Below are 18,835 nucleotides of genomic sequence, written 5' to 3' on the forward strand. Positions count from 1 at the left end.
AAGTCAGGGAAATTGGCAGCAGGGGAGCAGTGGTAATTAATACTGCCACCCCTTTCCCACTATGAAAATCCCAAACCCTGGGAAGCCAAGTCGGGAATGGCCATGCTCCCTCTCCTCCCTGCATAGCCAGATCAGGCCCCACCAACACCAACTCTGCATGCTGAATTGGGCCCACCAGCCAGATTTGACCTGCAGATGGACTGGGCATCAAAGATTTGGCCCACAAGACAAAAAGGTTGGGCACCACTGAGTCTATAAAAGGGTGTAGTTACCCTGCCTTCAGACCAAATTATCTTGTCATTTCAGAATTTGGCCATTTTTACTAAAAACAAAAAACTGACACAAGCAAAAAAAGCCAGCCACATGACTGTAAGAAAATATATTTATTAAATTCCATGGCAATACTATGGCAAAATTGTTAAATACATGCATTTTTTTAAACAGACATAAGCAGTACATCAAGAGTTACAACAGCCAAGCAAACTAGCTTTAAAAACCTATGCAAAGAATTGCTTAGTATTAGGTTACTTAAAAATAGTATGCTACATTGTCATGTGTCCCAACACGATTCCACATTTCACTTTTAAGCATGCATTTGTTAAATTGCTTATTATTCACTAAATCTGTTTGACGATATGCTATCATGAATCAGCACTTTGTTTACTAGGTATGGTGCAACTTGAATAAAGTGCCTTGTGATGATTTTGTTTGAATCATGGAGGAAACGTTTTGCATTTGTAACAGATTCAGAAGCTGGCATAAAATATAATTACACAGCAAATGACAGTAGTGTTAAATGGCTGATTAGACATAGTATAAATGTTACAGCATTAAGTTGGCTATCTTTTTCTTAGTTGTCTTTTTTACTAATGCTCAGAACTAATATCTATATGACAATTTGAAATGAGTGAATATTTTCATTAGCATTATAAAAACACATTTCAATGCAATGCACAAAAATACAAACATAAAACCACCTTTAAACAAAATATTCAGGTTGTAAAAAAAATAAGGTATAAAAGAAAGAGACCTAAAAAACCTGTTCACAGTATGCTTTTTAGACAACATTTTAGTATAAGGTAATTTATTCTTTAATCTTTTAGAGTATTGTATCAGTCCCTCCAATTTGTGCACAACAAGATGAAGTTAAGAATTACAATTACCCTGCATTCCAGTGGGGTTTCAGGCAAGAAGCGCCTAAAAAGCCCATACAAGCATTTCTGAACATTTTTTGAAGTGTAAAACCGTACATCCTACTTCACTTTTTACTATCATATAAGGAGACACTTCAAGATGCTTTTTTTTTTTTATAGCATTTTTCTCACTATGAACAATAAAAATTACAAAGTTTCTCTTTTGTTTATGTCTATTTTGCATGCTGGTTTGAACAACTTATCAAAATGCAGAAACATTTAATCTGCAAAACATTAAAGAATTGTTCCAATAAGATTTTTTTTTGAAATCATGCAAATATTTCTATTGGTATTCCCTTCTTGCTGAAAATGTAAATAGACATTTTTGTGGGGAAAATTGGGACAATCGTCTGGGACAATCTGCAAGGCTACATGAGGAAGCCCCTGCGAATATAACTCCTTGTTTGTAGAACAGGCAAATGCCACCAATATTTGGACACATGGATAACAGGAAAAAAATGCTATGGGAGATACTATTTTCCAAATTATAGGTAGACCTTTAAAAACTACCGTTGTCTGAAGCTTCAGAATAAGAACAATTTGAATCTATACCCAGGCTTGGATTTCAAAATCTCCAAAGTCAAAGCACACTTGGATTGGGTTTTCATACAAGCCACTTTCAAAGGATAAAGATTCAAAAAAGAAAATGAAAGAGTTTTAAGAACAAGTGCCAACAGCCTCCTTTTGAATATCCATTGCCCAGGCTAATATTTTACATGCTACAAGAGCCATAGCCTAATCATACAAGGACAAGTGTAAAAGGTGTGTAGAGTGCTAGAGAATGTTCTCCCTCAAATATAAGGCCATATACCCAAGAAACATGGGAATTTCAAGAGGACTTTTTAACACAGCATGAAATTAAAGTGAAGTAGGACACAAGTATGCATTTGTATATGTAATTTATGAATTTTGGGGGAGGAAAAACCTTAGACGTATAAAAACTGCTGGAACTAACATTTTAATAAAAATCATTTACTTTGGAACACAGAGTACTATTTACATGGAAAGCTATGAGTAGGTATGGTAAATAGAACAGTTATCCATTTGATTCTTCCAGTCAGAGCAATACTCAAATATTCAAATTTTAAATGCTTTTGAATTATATTCCCTTCTATAAGAGTATTTTATTTAATATTTTATTTACAACAAAAAAGCAATAAGGTGGACTAAAAATATAGCAGTGATGGTCTTGTTTTATTTTTCTCTGTACAACAATCTTTGACTATCCTGCTCCCTTCCACACACAAGACTTTCTTTGTTTGCATTATTATTTTCCTCTTGAAGCAATTTTACCTTCAGCTGAACTTGGCTCAGCAGGACAGCCTTGCTGGGGCCCCACAGTCTAAACCTGCATAACTAAAAAGCCCAAAGTTCACTACAGTGAGAGAACTTTGTTTAGCAAGGCTTCCATGCACCTCTTCAGGGCAACCCTCATTTCTACTTTATCTCCCATTTCCCAGTAAAACCAAAATGCTAATCCCACACAACATAAAACAGATATCTAAATGTGCGTTGCTTCTGCCAATTACTCTAATTTAAGGAACAACACTGCAAATAGTTCTTACAAGGTATAGGTCCATTGCTGTGGCTAATTACTACAGCAAGGCCTACTCAGGTTAATTACATGATAGTAACTGTTCACAGAATTAGGTCCTAAATCTGTTTATGTAGCAAGCATATGGCAGAGAATATAATTCACTGGCTATCTGTAACATTAGCTTACTACATCTGATAATAGCTAGTTTTGTGAGGTATATCATGTAAAGGCTTTTTGAATCTACGACCGCAACATGTAAAAGTGCCATTTCAAACAGGAGTCCAATTCCCCATGTGTCTCTCAGTACAACAATATAGCATGCTGAACAGAGAATATGCAAGAGCGAATCAACTGGCACTTACGCTTAGTAATTGAGTGAATGATACAGAACTTCTTTTTATAAAACAAAAATCAAACAAACAAGGCCTGGCTCAAAAGAAAAAAAAAAAAAATCAGCAGCAACATTATAAATTATATGCTCCAAAACTGAACTGCCTGACATTAAAAAAAAAGGGAAAAAAAGAAAAACATATCAAAGCAATTACATTCTTAGATTCCTGAACAGATTTAACCTTGAAAACAGACAAGGACTTAAAAAAGGAGTGACATGTTTTGAATTGATCCTTTCTGCTTATTTCCCCATTATATCTTATTTCCCTTATATATATTACTCCTCCACTCCAAATTCAAGAGACCAGAGATCTAAAAAAGTAGTAGTTCTGGTAATGGAGACTTTTTTTCCTGAAACAAAGAGAAACAATCCTTTAGTGTCTAGCTTACCAAAGAATGCTCACGAGGATACCAGAAAGCACCAATTAAGGAACTAATCTCATTTGAAGGACAAGGCTTTTTGCCGTACAACTCCAATCAGTGCTTGTGGAAGTTAAAAAGCACCATACACCGGGAGTGAATTTGGTATGGAAGACTCCTTGGTCCATTTTTTCTTTAAGGCGCTTCAGTGATTACTGGACATACATGCAGATAATGAAAGCACTTCAGTCACCCAACAGTACTAGCCATTTGATTCTATTCTGCTATGCCACACAAGGCCTGCTTAATATCTTTGCTAAGTTAGCATACTTCCTCAGGGGTGTTACAATTCTGGTGTCTGTGCAAATTGCAAATAATATTTTTAAATAAAGCATTTGAAGCAGCTTTCAGAAAGCATGCCTGGACCAGTGAGTGAGCAGATAAGCTCAATGTAAAGCACTGGTTGCAAGAACTAAATTGTTATGACAAAAACTGCTTACTGGCTTGTAACAATTACAGAAGGCATAGTACATTTGCAATTTATAAACTAAGTCAGAGTTGGTCTATAAGATGCAAATCTACCCTAATGTATATCTGAATTCAGACGAACACAGCTAACTACCTCTCTTTGCAACAATTAAGACACTACAGATGGTGCATGCATATATACACTCCTGTCTTATCTACTGGATCGACCCCAGATACCATGATATCATGTGAAGGGGTTTAGATAAGCCCTTGTTCACCAAGATTACAATTTCTTGGCCACAGACCTCCAAAATCAGAAAGTACCCCAAAACACTGGTGCAAAGAATTAACTTGGATGAAATAAAATGGTCATATTTTAAAGAGGCAATTGAGTAGCACCCTTAGTGAAAGAGTACATACTCCCACATAATATTTGGGTATACATGTAACATAGAATACCCTATATATTTAGAAAATAAAGCACACTGCCGTCACTCAGACATTAGCTGATTTGAAATATCACTGGCTTTACTAACAACAAATGGCACACGCATGGAATAACAGGTACTGAAAGGTACACTACAAGGAATCTGTCATGGTTTTAATTTTTTGAGAGAGAGATTGTGGAAGTTACAGGGCTGATCTATACTAATCTACATACAAGCACACACTAGCTGAGCCATCAGACTGGTTTTGTTTTTAACATTTAATACAAGTAACGTTACTGCCCAGATAAAAATACTTTCTGGCTTGAACGTGTGTCTTGGGAAACATACCAATGACCAACCAGAGATTTTGGTTCTTTTTCAAGACTAGCTGCTCCATTATGAGAGCTATTCTAGTTTTGGTCATCATATCACTGTAACTGCTATAGCATGTTCCTCACAAGAACCATCAAGAGATGACATTGTAGTTGCTTATTTGAAAAGAATAATGTGTATGATGAAGTAAACAAAACAAACTCTCTCTTCTTCGTAAATCACCTGTTTATCTTGCTTTTACGCCTCCTGCTTCTAGGAGTATACTGAGTCATGATGAAGTCCATTGGTCTTAGAAACTAAATATTTCTCTGTTGGTTCTACAATAGTAAACATTAGCACTACTCTAGAATGAGGTATTATGAACTTTGGAATGGATAGTAAAGCCTTTAGTATTTGGATTTAGCAAATCCCAATCATCAGCCATGTCTTGTTCCATAAAGGCAGAACCATTATATACATTTTAAAGTTTAGAATAAGTTGTCAACTACAGATTGTGGATGAAACCGGTCTCTTACAACTATGTTTGGCATCCAGATCTGATGCCTCTAAGAATCCTAATAATTTCCAATGTATTCCCTTTCATTGGAAGAACGATTAATACTGAAATTCATTCAGAAAAAGGAATCTTATCTGGGCTTTCCAGGAGTTGCAGATGATGAAGCTGCCTATCTTGGTATCTTTTACTTCTTTGCTTGCCTGTTTGTCAATTTGAAAATCCATCTACCCTTTCAGCCAGATCTGTCTAAAGGACTGCAGAGGTAGTTTGAGACCTACTGTGCATTACTATCATCAAGTTTAAGGTAGTTTCTTGCAAGATGGTAGTGGCCAGATAATGCTGTTTGTAGTCTACACAACTTCCACCTTGTTAACAGCCTCTCTCATCTGCTTTCACTTAGAGCCGTGAGTTTGTTTTCAAATTCAGCTGCACAGTCTGAATGCTTAATACATAAGGCTACCACAGCAATTTAGACATTTGAGGTACTACAAATCAGCTGTTTAAAACTGAGATCTTGAAAGGGTTGGGAACTTTAGAAGACTCTGTTTTGCTGTAATGTTATGTCATGTAACAGCTTACCATTACTATTTATTTTACAAAACAAAGTCAGCAAAGTAGTCACCATTCATGCAGCATCACAATCTAATTTTTGTGCGAAATGTTACAATTAGACCTGCTTTTTAAGATACATAAATGAAAACAGAAATTAAAAATCACCTTTCTTGAGAATGTTTCTCTAAACACACAAACTAAACTCACCATTATAACTGCTGTATTAGGTGACCGGTGCTAGAGATGTAAAATTAGTGCATCAGCTTCTCTGGGCTCCCCACTGCCTATGGAAAAATCCCACCCTCTATTTCCACATGAAATCTGTGGAGAATGCATGCTGGGACAGACTGTTTCTGGAGACTAGCCACAGAAATTCTTCATGGATAGCGGGGCCTATTACAGCTGAAGACAAGCCAAGGAACAATTCTCTCATGGTGCTAATACTACTCATGGGTGGAGCAAACCTGCTCTAGCAGCTAGTTCTACCAAATGTAATCTATCAAATAACATTGATGGGTAGGTTAGTGCAATCAAGGACTGTTAAATGGAGACTAATCTTTTGGATATGATGCTTACAAGCCTTCAGCTCCAGATGCTATGCTATTGGCCTAAAATGGCATTTCAGGGGAGAGGAAAGGGAGAAGATACTTAACCTGAGGCATCAGATCTGGAGCTACAGCTATACAAAATACATTAGTGCAATATGTTAAGAAACACTAACTCCTTAACTGAAGTGTCAGGGAAAAAATAGTGTTTTAAGGTTTAAAAAATAATGCTAAATTTTAAACATCACACAGTTCTGGTTGGTTTAAATCAGTGTTACACGTTTTCCAAGTTTGTACTCCTGAGTCAAATACTGAATGAACCTTGTACAGTAGGTACAGTAATTAGTGTCCTGGTTACTGGACAACAGACAAGAATAATCATGGCTTAAAATGTTAAGACAGTAGTGATGTTGTTTTTGTATGTGGGATTTTAAAAGTTAGATAAACAAAGCATAGGTGGAAGTGGTAATAGCTGAATAAACAATTTAAGCATACACACCCTAATGATTAGGCTGAGGACACTACTGTCACTGCCCTCAATCTGCAAATGAGTTTGAATTTTGTTATTTGAATATGCATAATAGAAACCAGCTACAAAAACAGAGCACCTTCCAAGGTAACAAGCTGCAAGAGGCCATATTAACCACTGAAACACTACTTTGAAGTAGAGCTCTTTAGCCAAGACAACCAGGAGATACCACTGAAACTTCCTTAATATTTTACTAGTGTAATAATCAAGTTGCTAGAACTTTGGCTTTTAGCCTATATTAAAATGCAACATTAACACTTTCACTGTAACATTCAGCACACTAAAAACCTCTGCAGACTATCTCCAAGAACTCATGCTGTTTTTACATTTGGAATAAGAGCTTATTGAGATGGCAGGTCCAGCTGAAATGATAGCAACCACTGTTAATCACTTGCTTTGTTCTGAAAAAAATTTGTGAAGGACCACCCAATGTTGTTCGGCTTGGAAGAGTCTTCATCATCCCTTGGGGGGATCAAAAATTGTCGAGAATTAATGGAACATGGGCTTCCAAAAGATGTATTTTCATTGTTGCTCTCGATTGATCTAGGAGAGTCGGGAGTGCCTACTTTCCAGGCATTTGTGTTTGCCTGAGGTCTGTAGCCTGCAGTTTTATCAGCATCGTCTTCTGTGGGCAAGTGATTCTCTGTTTTTATAGTATTAATAGACAAGTGCATTTGTGGCTTATAGCCTTCTGTAGTCACAAAGTCTATTTCTGGCTCTTCCTCTGGTTTAACTTGAGGCTGATACATTGATTGAACATCAATATAAACGACCTGAGAAGACCCCACAGGTTCATCTACTGAGGGGTTGGAGATCTCCTCCTCAATGATAGGTGGGCAGTATGACACCACCACAAGGTTTTCAGTTTCTGTGTCAGAGAAATCCTCAGGGGGCTCACTGTCCACGACAGGGGATTTAATTTCTGTGTCCTCCATCTTAGGGACTGCAGATCGTGCTTCTAGCACTTCAACGCTATTGGGGGTACAAGGGTTCATTTCCAATGTTTTAAGGGCAGTGTTCCCCTAAAATGAGAAAAAACAAGACACCTAGACCAGAGACTAAGCCAAAAGAACTGGACCTCAGGAAAACATTTTTGTTGTGGTTCATGCAATCAGCATATTGTTCTGCACTACTGCAATTATCTACTTAAAAAACCCCACAAAGAAAACCAAAAAACACAATACAATTCTCTCCTTTCCTAAACTCTGGTATTTGCATATATAATTGCTGCTAATATGAACAGCTATTTTAGCATGGTAAACATTCCTGAATTTTTGCCACAAATATTTCCAACTTCAAAATTACTTTCCTTAGTTATCTTTGTTACTTCACTAGCCTGAAGCAATGACTTGGCTTTACGTTTGCTTCCAATTATAAAGCAGCGAGGTGAGAAGGGCAAGGAGGAGATAGGAAGCATGTTCTACCTACACTTCCCAGTTCTGCCAATGGGTAGAGAAGAAAAACAAGCAGTTAGAAATGAGCTGGATCACATCACTTCTGAGACTTGCCATTATATTGCTGGGCTGGGACAAACCTTCAATTTTTTCTTCCTAACAGCTGCCACTGGCGAAGTTTTAATAACAAACTAGACTGTGGACCCAGCCATAGTCTAACAAAACAAATGCTTGGTTGCTTGTAATGGCTCTCTCATCTCATCCTATTAAAAAGTGAATTTAAGCTGAAGAATACACCTCAACATTGCAGACGGCATTACCTGATGTATTTTTACATTTTAAAACCTTAAAAAGCATTGACATTACCTCACATATGTTCTTCTGGAACTGCAATGCCTTGCTGTTCTCAGGGTTTGGGATATCAGGGTAAAACGTTTCTTTAATCCTTTAGGAGATAAAAGAGTAATTTGGCAAACTGAAAAAATGGCTCTGCCAGTTTCTACAGTCACAATTCTCAGGAGATTCATCATGACAGTTAGTTAAACCTTTTGTTTTCAAAATTGTTGTGTTGACTGACTATAGGGAAAAGTTTCAATGCTTTCACCTTAAACTGTCACATTTGTGGAAACACGAAAGTGAATGGCAAATCAGATTGATCTTGTGGACAGGTTGCAAATTAAGTGAATGTTTAATTTAGTGCTTCACTGTTTAACCTCCCCCCCCATCAAGAACCGTGCGGATGTATACCGGTTGAGTGTCAACCTGAAGCACTGCTGCTCTGCGGCCAGGGGGCTGGACACAGAACCTTGCCCAGCATGCCCCACAGTGGACAAGTCTCTGGATGTTCCCAAAGATTCCCAGATATGAAGGAGAGTGATGACTGGCTGGCCCCCAAGATGACCCCAGACTCACCCCCAACACCATCACCCCTCAGCACCCTTGTGCTGGAGTGTCTGCTCAGTTTGACTCCAAGACCAGGGAACACAGGATGGAGCCTTATCAGGTCACTGCTGTGCATGCCCCACGTCTGCACAGCTGGAACAGTTCATGTCCCAGCAGTGCCGCTTCAGGCAGAGACTTCAGGTCTTCCACCGCTTCCTCAGCAAGATCCTTGGCCTAGATCACAGCTCTCTGGATGTGCAGGCTGACCTGCCTTATGTCCTCAATTATGTCTACAGCCTTTTTTTGCTTCAATGTTGCTGCTCAAACTGACATGGCAGATGAGGACGGTGCCATATGACATGCCACAGACTCTGGACCCATGTGGAACCAACTCTAAACTGTGGAACTCCAAACTGTGCTTCTGCTCAAGGCAAGTGAGCAGCGACTGATGTTTTGTGCCACCTGCATGGAAATCTGCACTAAACAAAAACCTGCCCTTGTACAGCATGCCACCAGGTCACCTCCTACCATGGAGAAGCATGTGGTCATCGGCATAAGGTAGCTTGCAGCCCCTGACATTTTCTGGTCCGTAGACAAATCTACAGTGGGATCAGTAGGGTGGGAGGCATGTTTTGTGATAAACCACAGTCCTAGCATCTGCTTAATCTGCCTTGTCATTGTGCAGGAGGTAGTGGCCAGATTCAGCCATATGGGACTTGCAACTGCATCAGGGCCAATGACAACACCCACAACACCATTCTGTGCCCTACACACCAAAACATGGACTTCAAGAGTTTCTTTGCTATGATGCATCATAGACCAACAGGATCAGTTCTCACATATGAATGCTGACTGGGTGGGCAAGGTTCATGGCACCAGGGTATTCCACAGCTCCAGCCTCTCTGGCCTGATGGAGTGGGGGGAGTGAGGGAAAGTCGGCCCCCATGTTCCCAGCATCAGACTGCTAGTAGTGACTGTTTACACCACAGCTAATCAGGGATCTGGCATACCCACTCCACCTCTGGTTCACGAAGCTTTATGTAGGTTCCTGGGATGCCCACAAGGAACTGTTTACCTACCCCATCAGCAGCTGCTGCTTAACTGGAGTGTGCCTTTGGGCACCTGAAGATACACTGGAGATCACTGGGGGCTTGTCTGGATATCACCAAGTGCTGTGTGTCCTGCTTTGCCATCTCTGCCTGCAGCCTTCATAACATTTGCAAGACCAAGGGGGGAGCTTTCCAAGATGCCTAGGCTCCCATGGCTTCCAAGTGCCCAGGGTCATGCTTGTGCATGAAGACCTAGCAGACAACTTCCAATCCCAGAGACTAAAGGCAGGTATGGGATGACTTGGGGGGGGGGAAGGGGGGGGAGGAGTGGTTTGGGATTGGGCATACATTCCCTTTTCTGTTTTTCACTTAAGCTTTAATTTAATAAACTTAAATTGTGCCTGAACCCTTGAAGTGTGCTTGACTGAATTGGAGTGGTAGGGGTGAATACTTGAACACCTACATGTTCAGGGCTGGGGGCAAAGCAAGAGGCTGTGCTCAAGTGAGGAGTAAGTACAGTTGGTTTCTTTGAAAATAATATATTTTATTAAATCAACCAGTGGAAAGAGGTTCTTTAAAGAAAAGTGCTAAATGAACCAAATCAAAAGCTTCCTTTAAACAAGCAAGACCTTTCCCTATGGAATAACACCTCTGGTAAATTTAGTCATCCAAGGGGGCTCATGGAGGCATGTTCCCCAATCACTCCCCCCCGCCCAGGGTAGTGGGGTATGCCTCAGTGCGGAGGGGCTGGTTTTATGATCATTAGAGGGGTCAAATGACTGGAGTCACTGTAGGCTGAGGCATCGCTGCTCATACATGCTCCCACTGCCTTAGAAAAAAACCATGGTTGCAGCATGTCCAAGGTATCTGAGTCCTTCAGGAATGATAGAGTGAGTGCTGGAGTGCTGCTAGGTGTAAGGGCTGGTTGCTTGTGCCCAGAAAGGGCGTATAGGTCCTTAAAGGTAATGGGAATCAGAGGGGGTTCACAGGACTGCTCTTGCCACTGATTGTGGATGGGTGCTGCCTGCGTCTGCTATGCAACCCCAAGAGGATCCATGGACAGCCTCTTGTGGCATGTGGTTATGACCTGGAGACCTGCCGTCTCTTGCTGTCCTGAGATGCAAATTAAGGATCTTCATTTTGGCCCTGTACTGCCAGTGGTACCCCCAAGCTGCCATGACTTGTACATACACTTGTACATGGCTTGATTGCACTGGCTTGACTGGAGTACCTGTTGGTTTTCTCAATCACAGCCTAAAATCGCAAGCCGGTTGAACACCTCTTTCCAGCTCCAGTCACTGCAGCACCTGAAGGATGCACTGAATGATGCTGGATCAAACACTGTAGTATCTAAAGAGGTCAAAAAGGGAGTCCAAATAGGTGTCCTGTATGCTTCCGGTCTAAACCACATGTGGAATGGTTTAACTGTTATGCGTGTCCACAACCTTACTGTGTGCAACTTGGCCAAAATACAACTTATTTGTCTCTCGTCCTTCCTACCCCTCCATGCAAAAAATGGAGATGCCACCTTACAAAACAGCCTGCTGGAATAATCATATGCTTTGAGAGGGCAAAGAATAAATATTTTTGCTCGATCTGAGCCTTCATACTACACACACAAACAAACCAGAGCAGGACAATGGAACCAAATAAGACTACTTACCATTCTCTTTTTCGGTAGCAAAGGATGCTGGTCACCACCCCAAACACAAGAGCCACTGCCACTGGGATGAGGATGGCAATGATTAGCCCCACAGCTGGAGAAACAAATTGTAAATGCATTCCAAGTTACAAAAAAAAAAGTTATTAGCCAAATTTTGCTACAAGTTTCCCCATGAATGGCATGCCCCCATTTTAGTTTTTATTCCATACAGCTGAATGCTGAGTGTTTTTTATACAACTTAACTTGGTCATCTTTTTTTGGGAACTATTCGGCTTGCTTGGCCTAAAATGCACTGCCTTTTTTTTTTTTTAAGTTCATAATGTCTTTTACCTCTCTGAGCATCTAAGTACTGTTTATTGACCTTGCTCCCTTAATACAAGTGCCTCTTACCTACTGTGCACAGCATGTGGTTTCATGCACTTCCATGCAAACCCTTTCCTGTTTGTCAGTAAACATAATTTACCCATTTGCTACCCTCCAGAAACTCTGTGGCTTCTTGTAATTTTCACTGTTTTCTTTTTTTGTGCATTACTGCTATGTCTTTTTTAGATGAATTGAACAAAACTTGAACACATTTAAAATTCACTACTGACTTTTATGGCTTTAGGGTAGGGAAAACTGGAGCAACTATTTCCTTAATAGCTCAATTCCCCTCTAACCACTTGAGGCCTTTTTAACATTCAGCAAATGTTTTTTACTGAGCTGCCCATTGCAACTATTAGGTGTCTTGAGCAGTCATGACTTCAGACCCCAATGACTAGTTTCAGTTGCTTTTCTTCCGTGCATTAGTATGAGCTTCATGTTTGCTGTAATCAGGCTGATTTTTTTTCTGACCTGCAACAGTTTTGGTGCTGTTTAAAAATATGGGTTGCAGGCAGAGTCTGCTAAGAAGGTGAAGAGATCAAATGAGTCGAAGTCATAAAGCATTAATAAGCAAGAATTTTCAACTTACAGTCTTCTTTTGTCACCACATACAGGCCATTGGATGGGCCTATTCCACCAGCAGTGTAGGCTCGTAAGTCCAACTGATAACTTGTTTTGCCTTGAAGGTCAAGTATTCGCAGCGACTTTTTTGTTAGGTCAGTAATATTCTTTACTTTTAGCTCAGGATGCCCTGTTTTTTTGCCAATGAAGAAGGTATATAGTATCAGAACACATTCACAAAAAGTCTCAGCACGAAAAGGGGTTCTTAAAAATTTCAAATTAAGGTGGAAAATGGTCTTTTTAATAGGGAATAGATAAAAGTTATCCTGCAATAAACTCACTGTGACTAACAGGGTGTTAAACAGAACAAGGGGTCCATCTTCCCTGCAGAAGTCTAGTTCTCTATACTGAAGCTACTCCTCTTAAGTGAAATCAGCAGGAGTGGAAAAGATGCATTGTGATGTAACACTGGATCTGCTACATCCTCTCTCTAGAACTGCTTGCGTCTGTTTGTGGCTTGATGTTTGGGGAAAGCAACCTGTGGTTTTTAGCAATGGCTGTTTTCTATCGAATTCTGGGAGAATTTGCCTGTGTATCTGCAGGAAGACAGAGGACTCAATGCTGTGGATGCTGGATAAATCCTCTCAGCTCAGAGTAGTTACATTAAGAAGTTTACAACCTGTACTAACTATGGTTTTAACCTGCAATGCCTGAATGGCCTAGCCAACTCTAGTTGAAAGCCTCATCAAATTGAAAGAGTTTGTGTGTGTAGCCAGGGCTGTCCCTCGGAGGGGTGGGAGGGTGAATCGGGGTGTCCGCCCTGGGCCCCGCACTTTGGGGGAGTCCTGTGAAAGCAGGCGGATCAGTGCGGCAATGCCACGCTGCTGCCGGCTTCATGTCTGGCTGCTCGGTACCTCCTGCCACCGAATCCACCGCTGAAATCGGCATGTCTGGCTGCTCACCGCCACCCCCCACCACTGAATCTGCCTCCGGCTTCCTTGCATCCAGGGACAGGGTCCCGCACAGGCTGAGTTGCCCTGGGCCTTGCACCCTGCTCAGATTGTCTCTGCATGTAGCCAAGATGCAAGAGTATCATATTTCAGTTGTACTTTAGTTTCCAATGCAGATAAGCTCAAAGATTGAAGAAAGGGGATGGACAACTGATGCCCAAATGAAGTCTGCTCAGCGACTAAAAATAAGGTGCTGCTTTGAACTACACTACACTTTTTACTACAGACATCACATAACCTTAACTAGCTACATGTTAAGATTATTTCTTCTCCTGTTGCCATGCCACCATGATTATTTTCAAAATGAACCAAACATTTTATAGAGACATCACTGCCCAGAAGAAAAACATGGAGAGAGAGAACACAAGGTATCCAACATGCATTGCACAAAAACAGTTAATTACTAAAGAAGGTTCACTGATGAACAGGGATCCAGGTTTTCCATTTCCCACGAAAAAAATGGAGTAAAATGCAGATTTTCCCCCTGGATTTCTCATTTTAGCAGAGAAACCTGTGGATTTTGCAATTTTGCAGCAAGCTCCCTGCACGCTGGCAGAGTTCCAGCCTGTAGGGGCTGGGAGGGAGTGGGAGGAGGGTGGTCAAGCAGGGGGTGCCATGGGCATGTATATACAAATGGCTGCTGGACAGCTTGGAGAGCAGCTCCTGCAGGTAAGTGCATGTGTGGGGGGCGTGGGGGTGGAAATTGAAGCCCTTATAGGCAGGGACGGACTTGAACAAGGTTGGGGCTGTTGCCCAGCTGGGCAGCGTGTGGGGCTGCAATGAACAGCTGAAGGGCTCCAGTGGGGAGCGGAACGGGGCCCCGGGTGGCTCTCCACTGCTGTGCACACTCTGGAGAGGGCGGGGGGGGGGGGGCACATGCCCCCCAGATCTGTCTGCAAGGTGGGGGCAGGTCAGGCTGCCTACTGCAGGCTTGGACTTCCACCCTGCTGACATCCCCTGGTGCCTCCACAGCCTAGCAGGTGCAACCCAGCACTGCACGCCAAAGCGTGGCTGTACAAGAAAGCTGCTGTGAGCTCCGCACTGCCCTGGTGATGCATCCCTTGCATTCACAGGGGCAGCACGAGTGGGGGTGCAGGGTTGTGCTCCTCACTGCTGCCACGCATGTGGGAAACATGTTGCCAGGCCAGCATGGAGCTTACAGCAGCAGGCAGCTTTTCTGGGTGGCTGTGCTATACCCTGCAGCACCAGGTCCCACCCATGGGCTGCAGAGGCCCTGGGGGAGAGCAGCACAGTGGGAGCCCAAGCCCACAGCGCACACCTGCTCTGCCCCTGCCCAGTGCACAGATCTGGGGAGTGTAGGTCCCCCCCATCCCCTGGGAGTGTGAGCAGCTGCAAGGAGCCAGCCCCACCTGCCTGAGCACACAGCAGGTGGGGAGCCAGCTCTGTGCTCTGCTCCGCTGTAGCAGCTGCTGACTTCTGTTGGGGACAGAGGTTTGTGGACCCGGCTCCCTGACCCCACAGCCTTAGCAGCTGGGGGTTCCTCCAGCCCCTACAGAATCGGTGGCTTCCAATTTGACTCAGACCTTTTAATGCGTCTTCTGTTTCAGAGATTCGGCCACTAAATAGGGCTGAATCGCCTCCAAATCAAATCAGCTACCAAAGCTTTGCACACCCCTAACAGTAGTAGCACATAGATGTGCCACTACTACTTGTTCCTGGGGAATGCCTGTGCATACGCACTCTGGTATTCAGCAAGTTGTCCTGGGTGGGGTAGGGGAGGCTGAGGCCAGCAACTGGATTGGCCTCAGCAGCCTTACCTGAGGTCCTGGGGTCCTCCTGGGGCTCCAGCAGCAGTGATCTGGGTGCACAGAGCCTGATTGGCAGCCAGAGTGTGGATCTGGCTGGCCAGGCTCCTGTTTTGGGTGGCACATGCTGCCTCACTTTTTTCTGCTGTGGGTTTTTTTGACACTGGACTGCATTGCAAATTCACAGCATAGTGAATGTGTGCATGTGTGGTTTGCAGCAGCGCAGATGGGTCTGCAGCACTTCAAACTGCACATGCACACTTGTCTGGACACATCCTAGTCAAAATAGATTTGTAGCACTGATGAAAAACACCTTATTATATTATTCACTTAAGATATTTAGTAGCTTAATTTACCTTTGTCAATCTTGTTGACATGATGGCTAATATTTTAAGTGTCTTTGGCAGTTTTTAAAGGCCAATTCTGCTACCGAATACTACTAATTGTATTGTAACTAAACTTTTTCCCTAAAAGTGCTGTTCATTACAAAGTATTCCGAGTTCACAGGAAAGTTGAGGACTGGGTTGTCTTTACCTGGATCCAATAACTTTGGTTTTAAAGGATCTTTTTCCCCCTTTGCAAAGAAAAGCAAATATCCTTTTAAAAATCCCTGGCAGTCTTCAACAGGAATGTTTTCCCATTTTACCAATATGGAATCTGAAGAGGTTTCTTCTACAGTAAAATTAGGTGCAACTTTTGGAGCTGTAGGGTGAATTGTGAAAAGATAAAAGTTAACAAACATTTATCCTAAATTCATGTCAGACCCACATGTTGTTTAGGGGGCTAACATAATAACTGCAGTTTATTCTCTGTCTAGTTTTCTCTTTGACAAAAAGGAAAAAAATGCAAATACACAAACACTGCAGATCAGAAATAGTGGTTTCTGAAGCCCACACTATACTCAAAGCTTCATTTGTACAGCAGCACTGCCTTCAAATCAAGCTGATGACAGATGTACCATCTTATTAGCTGTAAGTGGGAATCCACAGGTATCACCAAGTCAAATCTAAAAAACCTGCTGCATTCATGTAATAAGAGATGGCATAATGTGGGTTGCAGGACCTCTGTTGTTTTTGATCAGAAATATGGAAACAAACCAGCTGGACTACTGTTTAGTATCTAAGTCTGGGGCTGGCAGTTGGGAACGGAAGGGAGAATATTTTTTCCATTTGAAAGTTGAGCAAATCAGTCACAGAAGAAAGAAAGATACTAAACAGGGAACTCCATGATAGCATTTACTAAAAATTACTTTTTGGGATTGATCTCTCACTTGAATTTGTTTACATTTTGACTCTGAACATCGGACTATCAGTCGTCTTTTCAGCTATTGGAATAAAAACCAGCTACACTGCAGAAAAGGGGCAATTACTGGTGTGAACAGAAACACACTAAAACCCCTTTATATCTGTACATTAGGGGATGTAAAAAGATGGGTCTGTAAGGAGATTCTGTTCTCTAACTCTCATCTGATTTATCTGGTGATCTGATTAACTGTATTTATTTTATCTTGTATTTCTAAAGGCTCTTAATAATAAAATGGACGTACCCAGTTCTTGTATGTATCCAGTTATATTTTGCAATAACTGATATCCACTGGATTTACAGACATAGAGAGAAAAATTGTATCTCACACCAGGCTGAAATAGAGCTATGAAAGAACATTATCATTGTTAAAAAGGATTTACTTAACAAAAGTTGTACTTTTAACTTTCATGTGCATATTTATGTAAATACATTAAGTAATAGCATCAATAACTTGACCATATGGTATGCGTGTGTAAATATTTTCCCTATTTTGATCCCTTTAAAAGCTGGGTCACTGTATATAGTTTGGAGTCAGTAAACAATCTGAATCGTTTAAAGCAACTTGTAAGTCCTAAACTAATAACGTTCATAAGAAAATCTTGGAAGTGGCACAAACTGCTGTTTACCACTTTAAAACAGAAAACATCTGTGATGCTACCACAGACACTCACCCCCAAACTTTCCAAAGGTGTCTTCCTTCTCCTTAGCTATGCAATGGCCAGCTGACTCCTACTACAGTACTGTGATTCGGAGTAACTACTCTGACAACCCGCTCAAACCTTGAACTAAGCTTGATAAGACACATGTCCTTGTTGTCTTTTTAAAACAAGGGGACAAAACTGCAATGTCAAGTGCCCTCAATCATCAGCAAAGGTGCAGGAGGTATTCAGCTACATACTTGGTAGAAACAAATGCGTAGGCCTTGAACCCACATTTAGCTGCACAGAGGCAGGGCCCAGGACTGTGTGGAGTTACAGGAAAGCCAACTTTGACTTTGGATAAGTATAGGGGACTGCCTTCAAGAATCTCATTGCAGGACTGAGGCCAGAGGTGAATTTGTTAATCTGATACCAGTAGGTATCATCCCACAACACAAGAGAAAGATTCTAGAAATTGGAGTCTAATGTTCAAATACTGAACCATGGATGCCTGCCTAGAATAAGATGCTCTCATTTTGAGAAAGCTACACAGATACAATAATTCAAAAGGTAAGGAGCTCAAATAATCACAGATCCGAAAGTATTCTTTCAGCTGAGTTATCCCTGAACCAATACAAGCAGAAAAGCTTATTTCAGAAAAAACTTTCCTGTATAAACAAGTCTAAAACACTGATGCTAGAGTGGAACTTTACTTTTAATTTACTGATTTCCTAGCAAAGTCTGTGTCCTCTTTCCTTGTTTATTTCTTTTCTACTCAGTATCTCTACCATTGTTCTCAAAACAGCAAACTTATTTTGATTTCTTAATCTGTTCACCAGCATCTAGATACCTGGAAAGTGCCCTGTTCTATAAGAGCCAATTGTTTATGGCATACCAACAGATGGATATTGCCCTTTCTTACTCAGTTATAGGAGAACAATGCATTAACCTAATACCCCTCCCTTCACAAATGTCTGGGCAGCCCACAGCTGCACTTAAAAACCTGAAGGACATGTCCTCATTTTTAACAATTTTACATCAGGCTGAAGTTTGGGCTTCAGCTACCTTTCCTGCAACTCTAAAACATTCTGCGAGTGCAAAGAAAACAACAGTAATTAAATCCCGATGTAATAGTTAGATACCTCAGATCACGAAGGAACGGTAAAAAGAAATCTTAGCCTAGAAATAGGGTTTAAAATAAATCTAAGCAGTATCTTTTATCTTTTTTATTGATACTTTTCCTGTTTCATTTGCAGAGACTACACACTATCCAAGCTATGAATTTCATAGTTGGTAGGGTCGGAAGGGACCTGAGCAGATCATCAAGTCTGACCCCCTGCCATGGCAGGAAAGAGTACTGGGGTCAGACGACC

The 18,835-nt window shown here is 41.4% G+C and overlaps 1 protein-coding gene across 1 annotated transcript in view; it reads right to left on the reverse strand.

The window, feature by feature from the left end:
* Positions 1-364: 364 nt before the first annotated feature.
* Positions 365-18,835, reverse strand: part of LIFR (leukemia inhibitory factor receptor alpha) — a 56,507-nt gene continuing 38,036 nt past the window's right edge. Inside the window, exons 14-19 of the mRNA XM_019531981.1 lie at positions 17,066-17,167; positions 16,054-16,221; positions 12,772-12,933; positions 11,820-11,913; positions 8,592-8,670; positions 365-7,853 (exon numbers count right to left, since the gene is read on the reverse strand). Of these exons, the coding sequence (XP_019387526.1) occupies positions 7,215-7,853; positions 8,592-8,670; positions 11,820-11,913; positions 12,772-12,933; positions 16,054-16,221; positions 17,066-17,167 (1,244 nt within the window). The 3' untranslated portion in view covers positions 365-7,214. The remainder of the gene's footprint in view (positions 7,854-8,591; positions 8,671-11,819; positions 11,914-12,771; positions 12,934-16,053; positions 16,222-17,065; positions 17,168-18,835) is intronic.

This window comes from Crocodylus porosus, unplaced genomic scaffold (assembly GCF_001723895.1).
Source record: "Crocodylus porosus isolate Cpor-Errol unplaced genomic scaffold, CroPor_comp1, whole genome shotgun sequence".
NCBI lineage: Eukaryota > Metazoa > Chordata > Crocodylia > Crocodylidae > Crocodylus > Crocodylus porosus.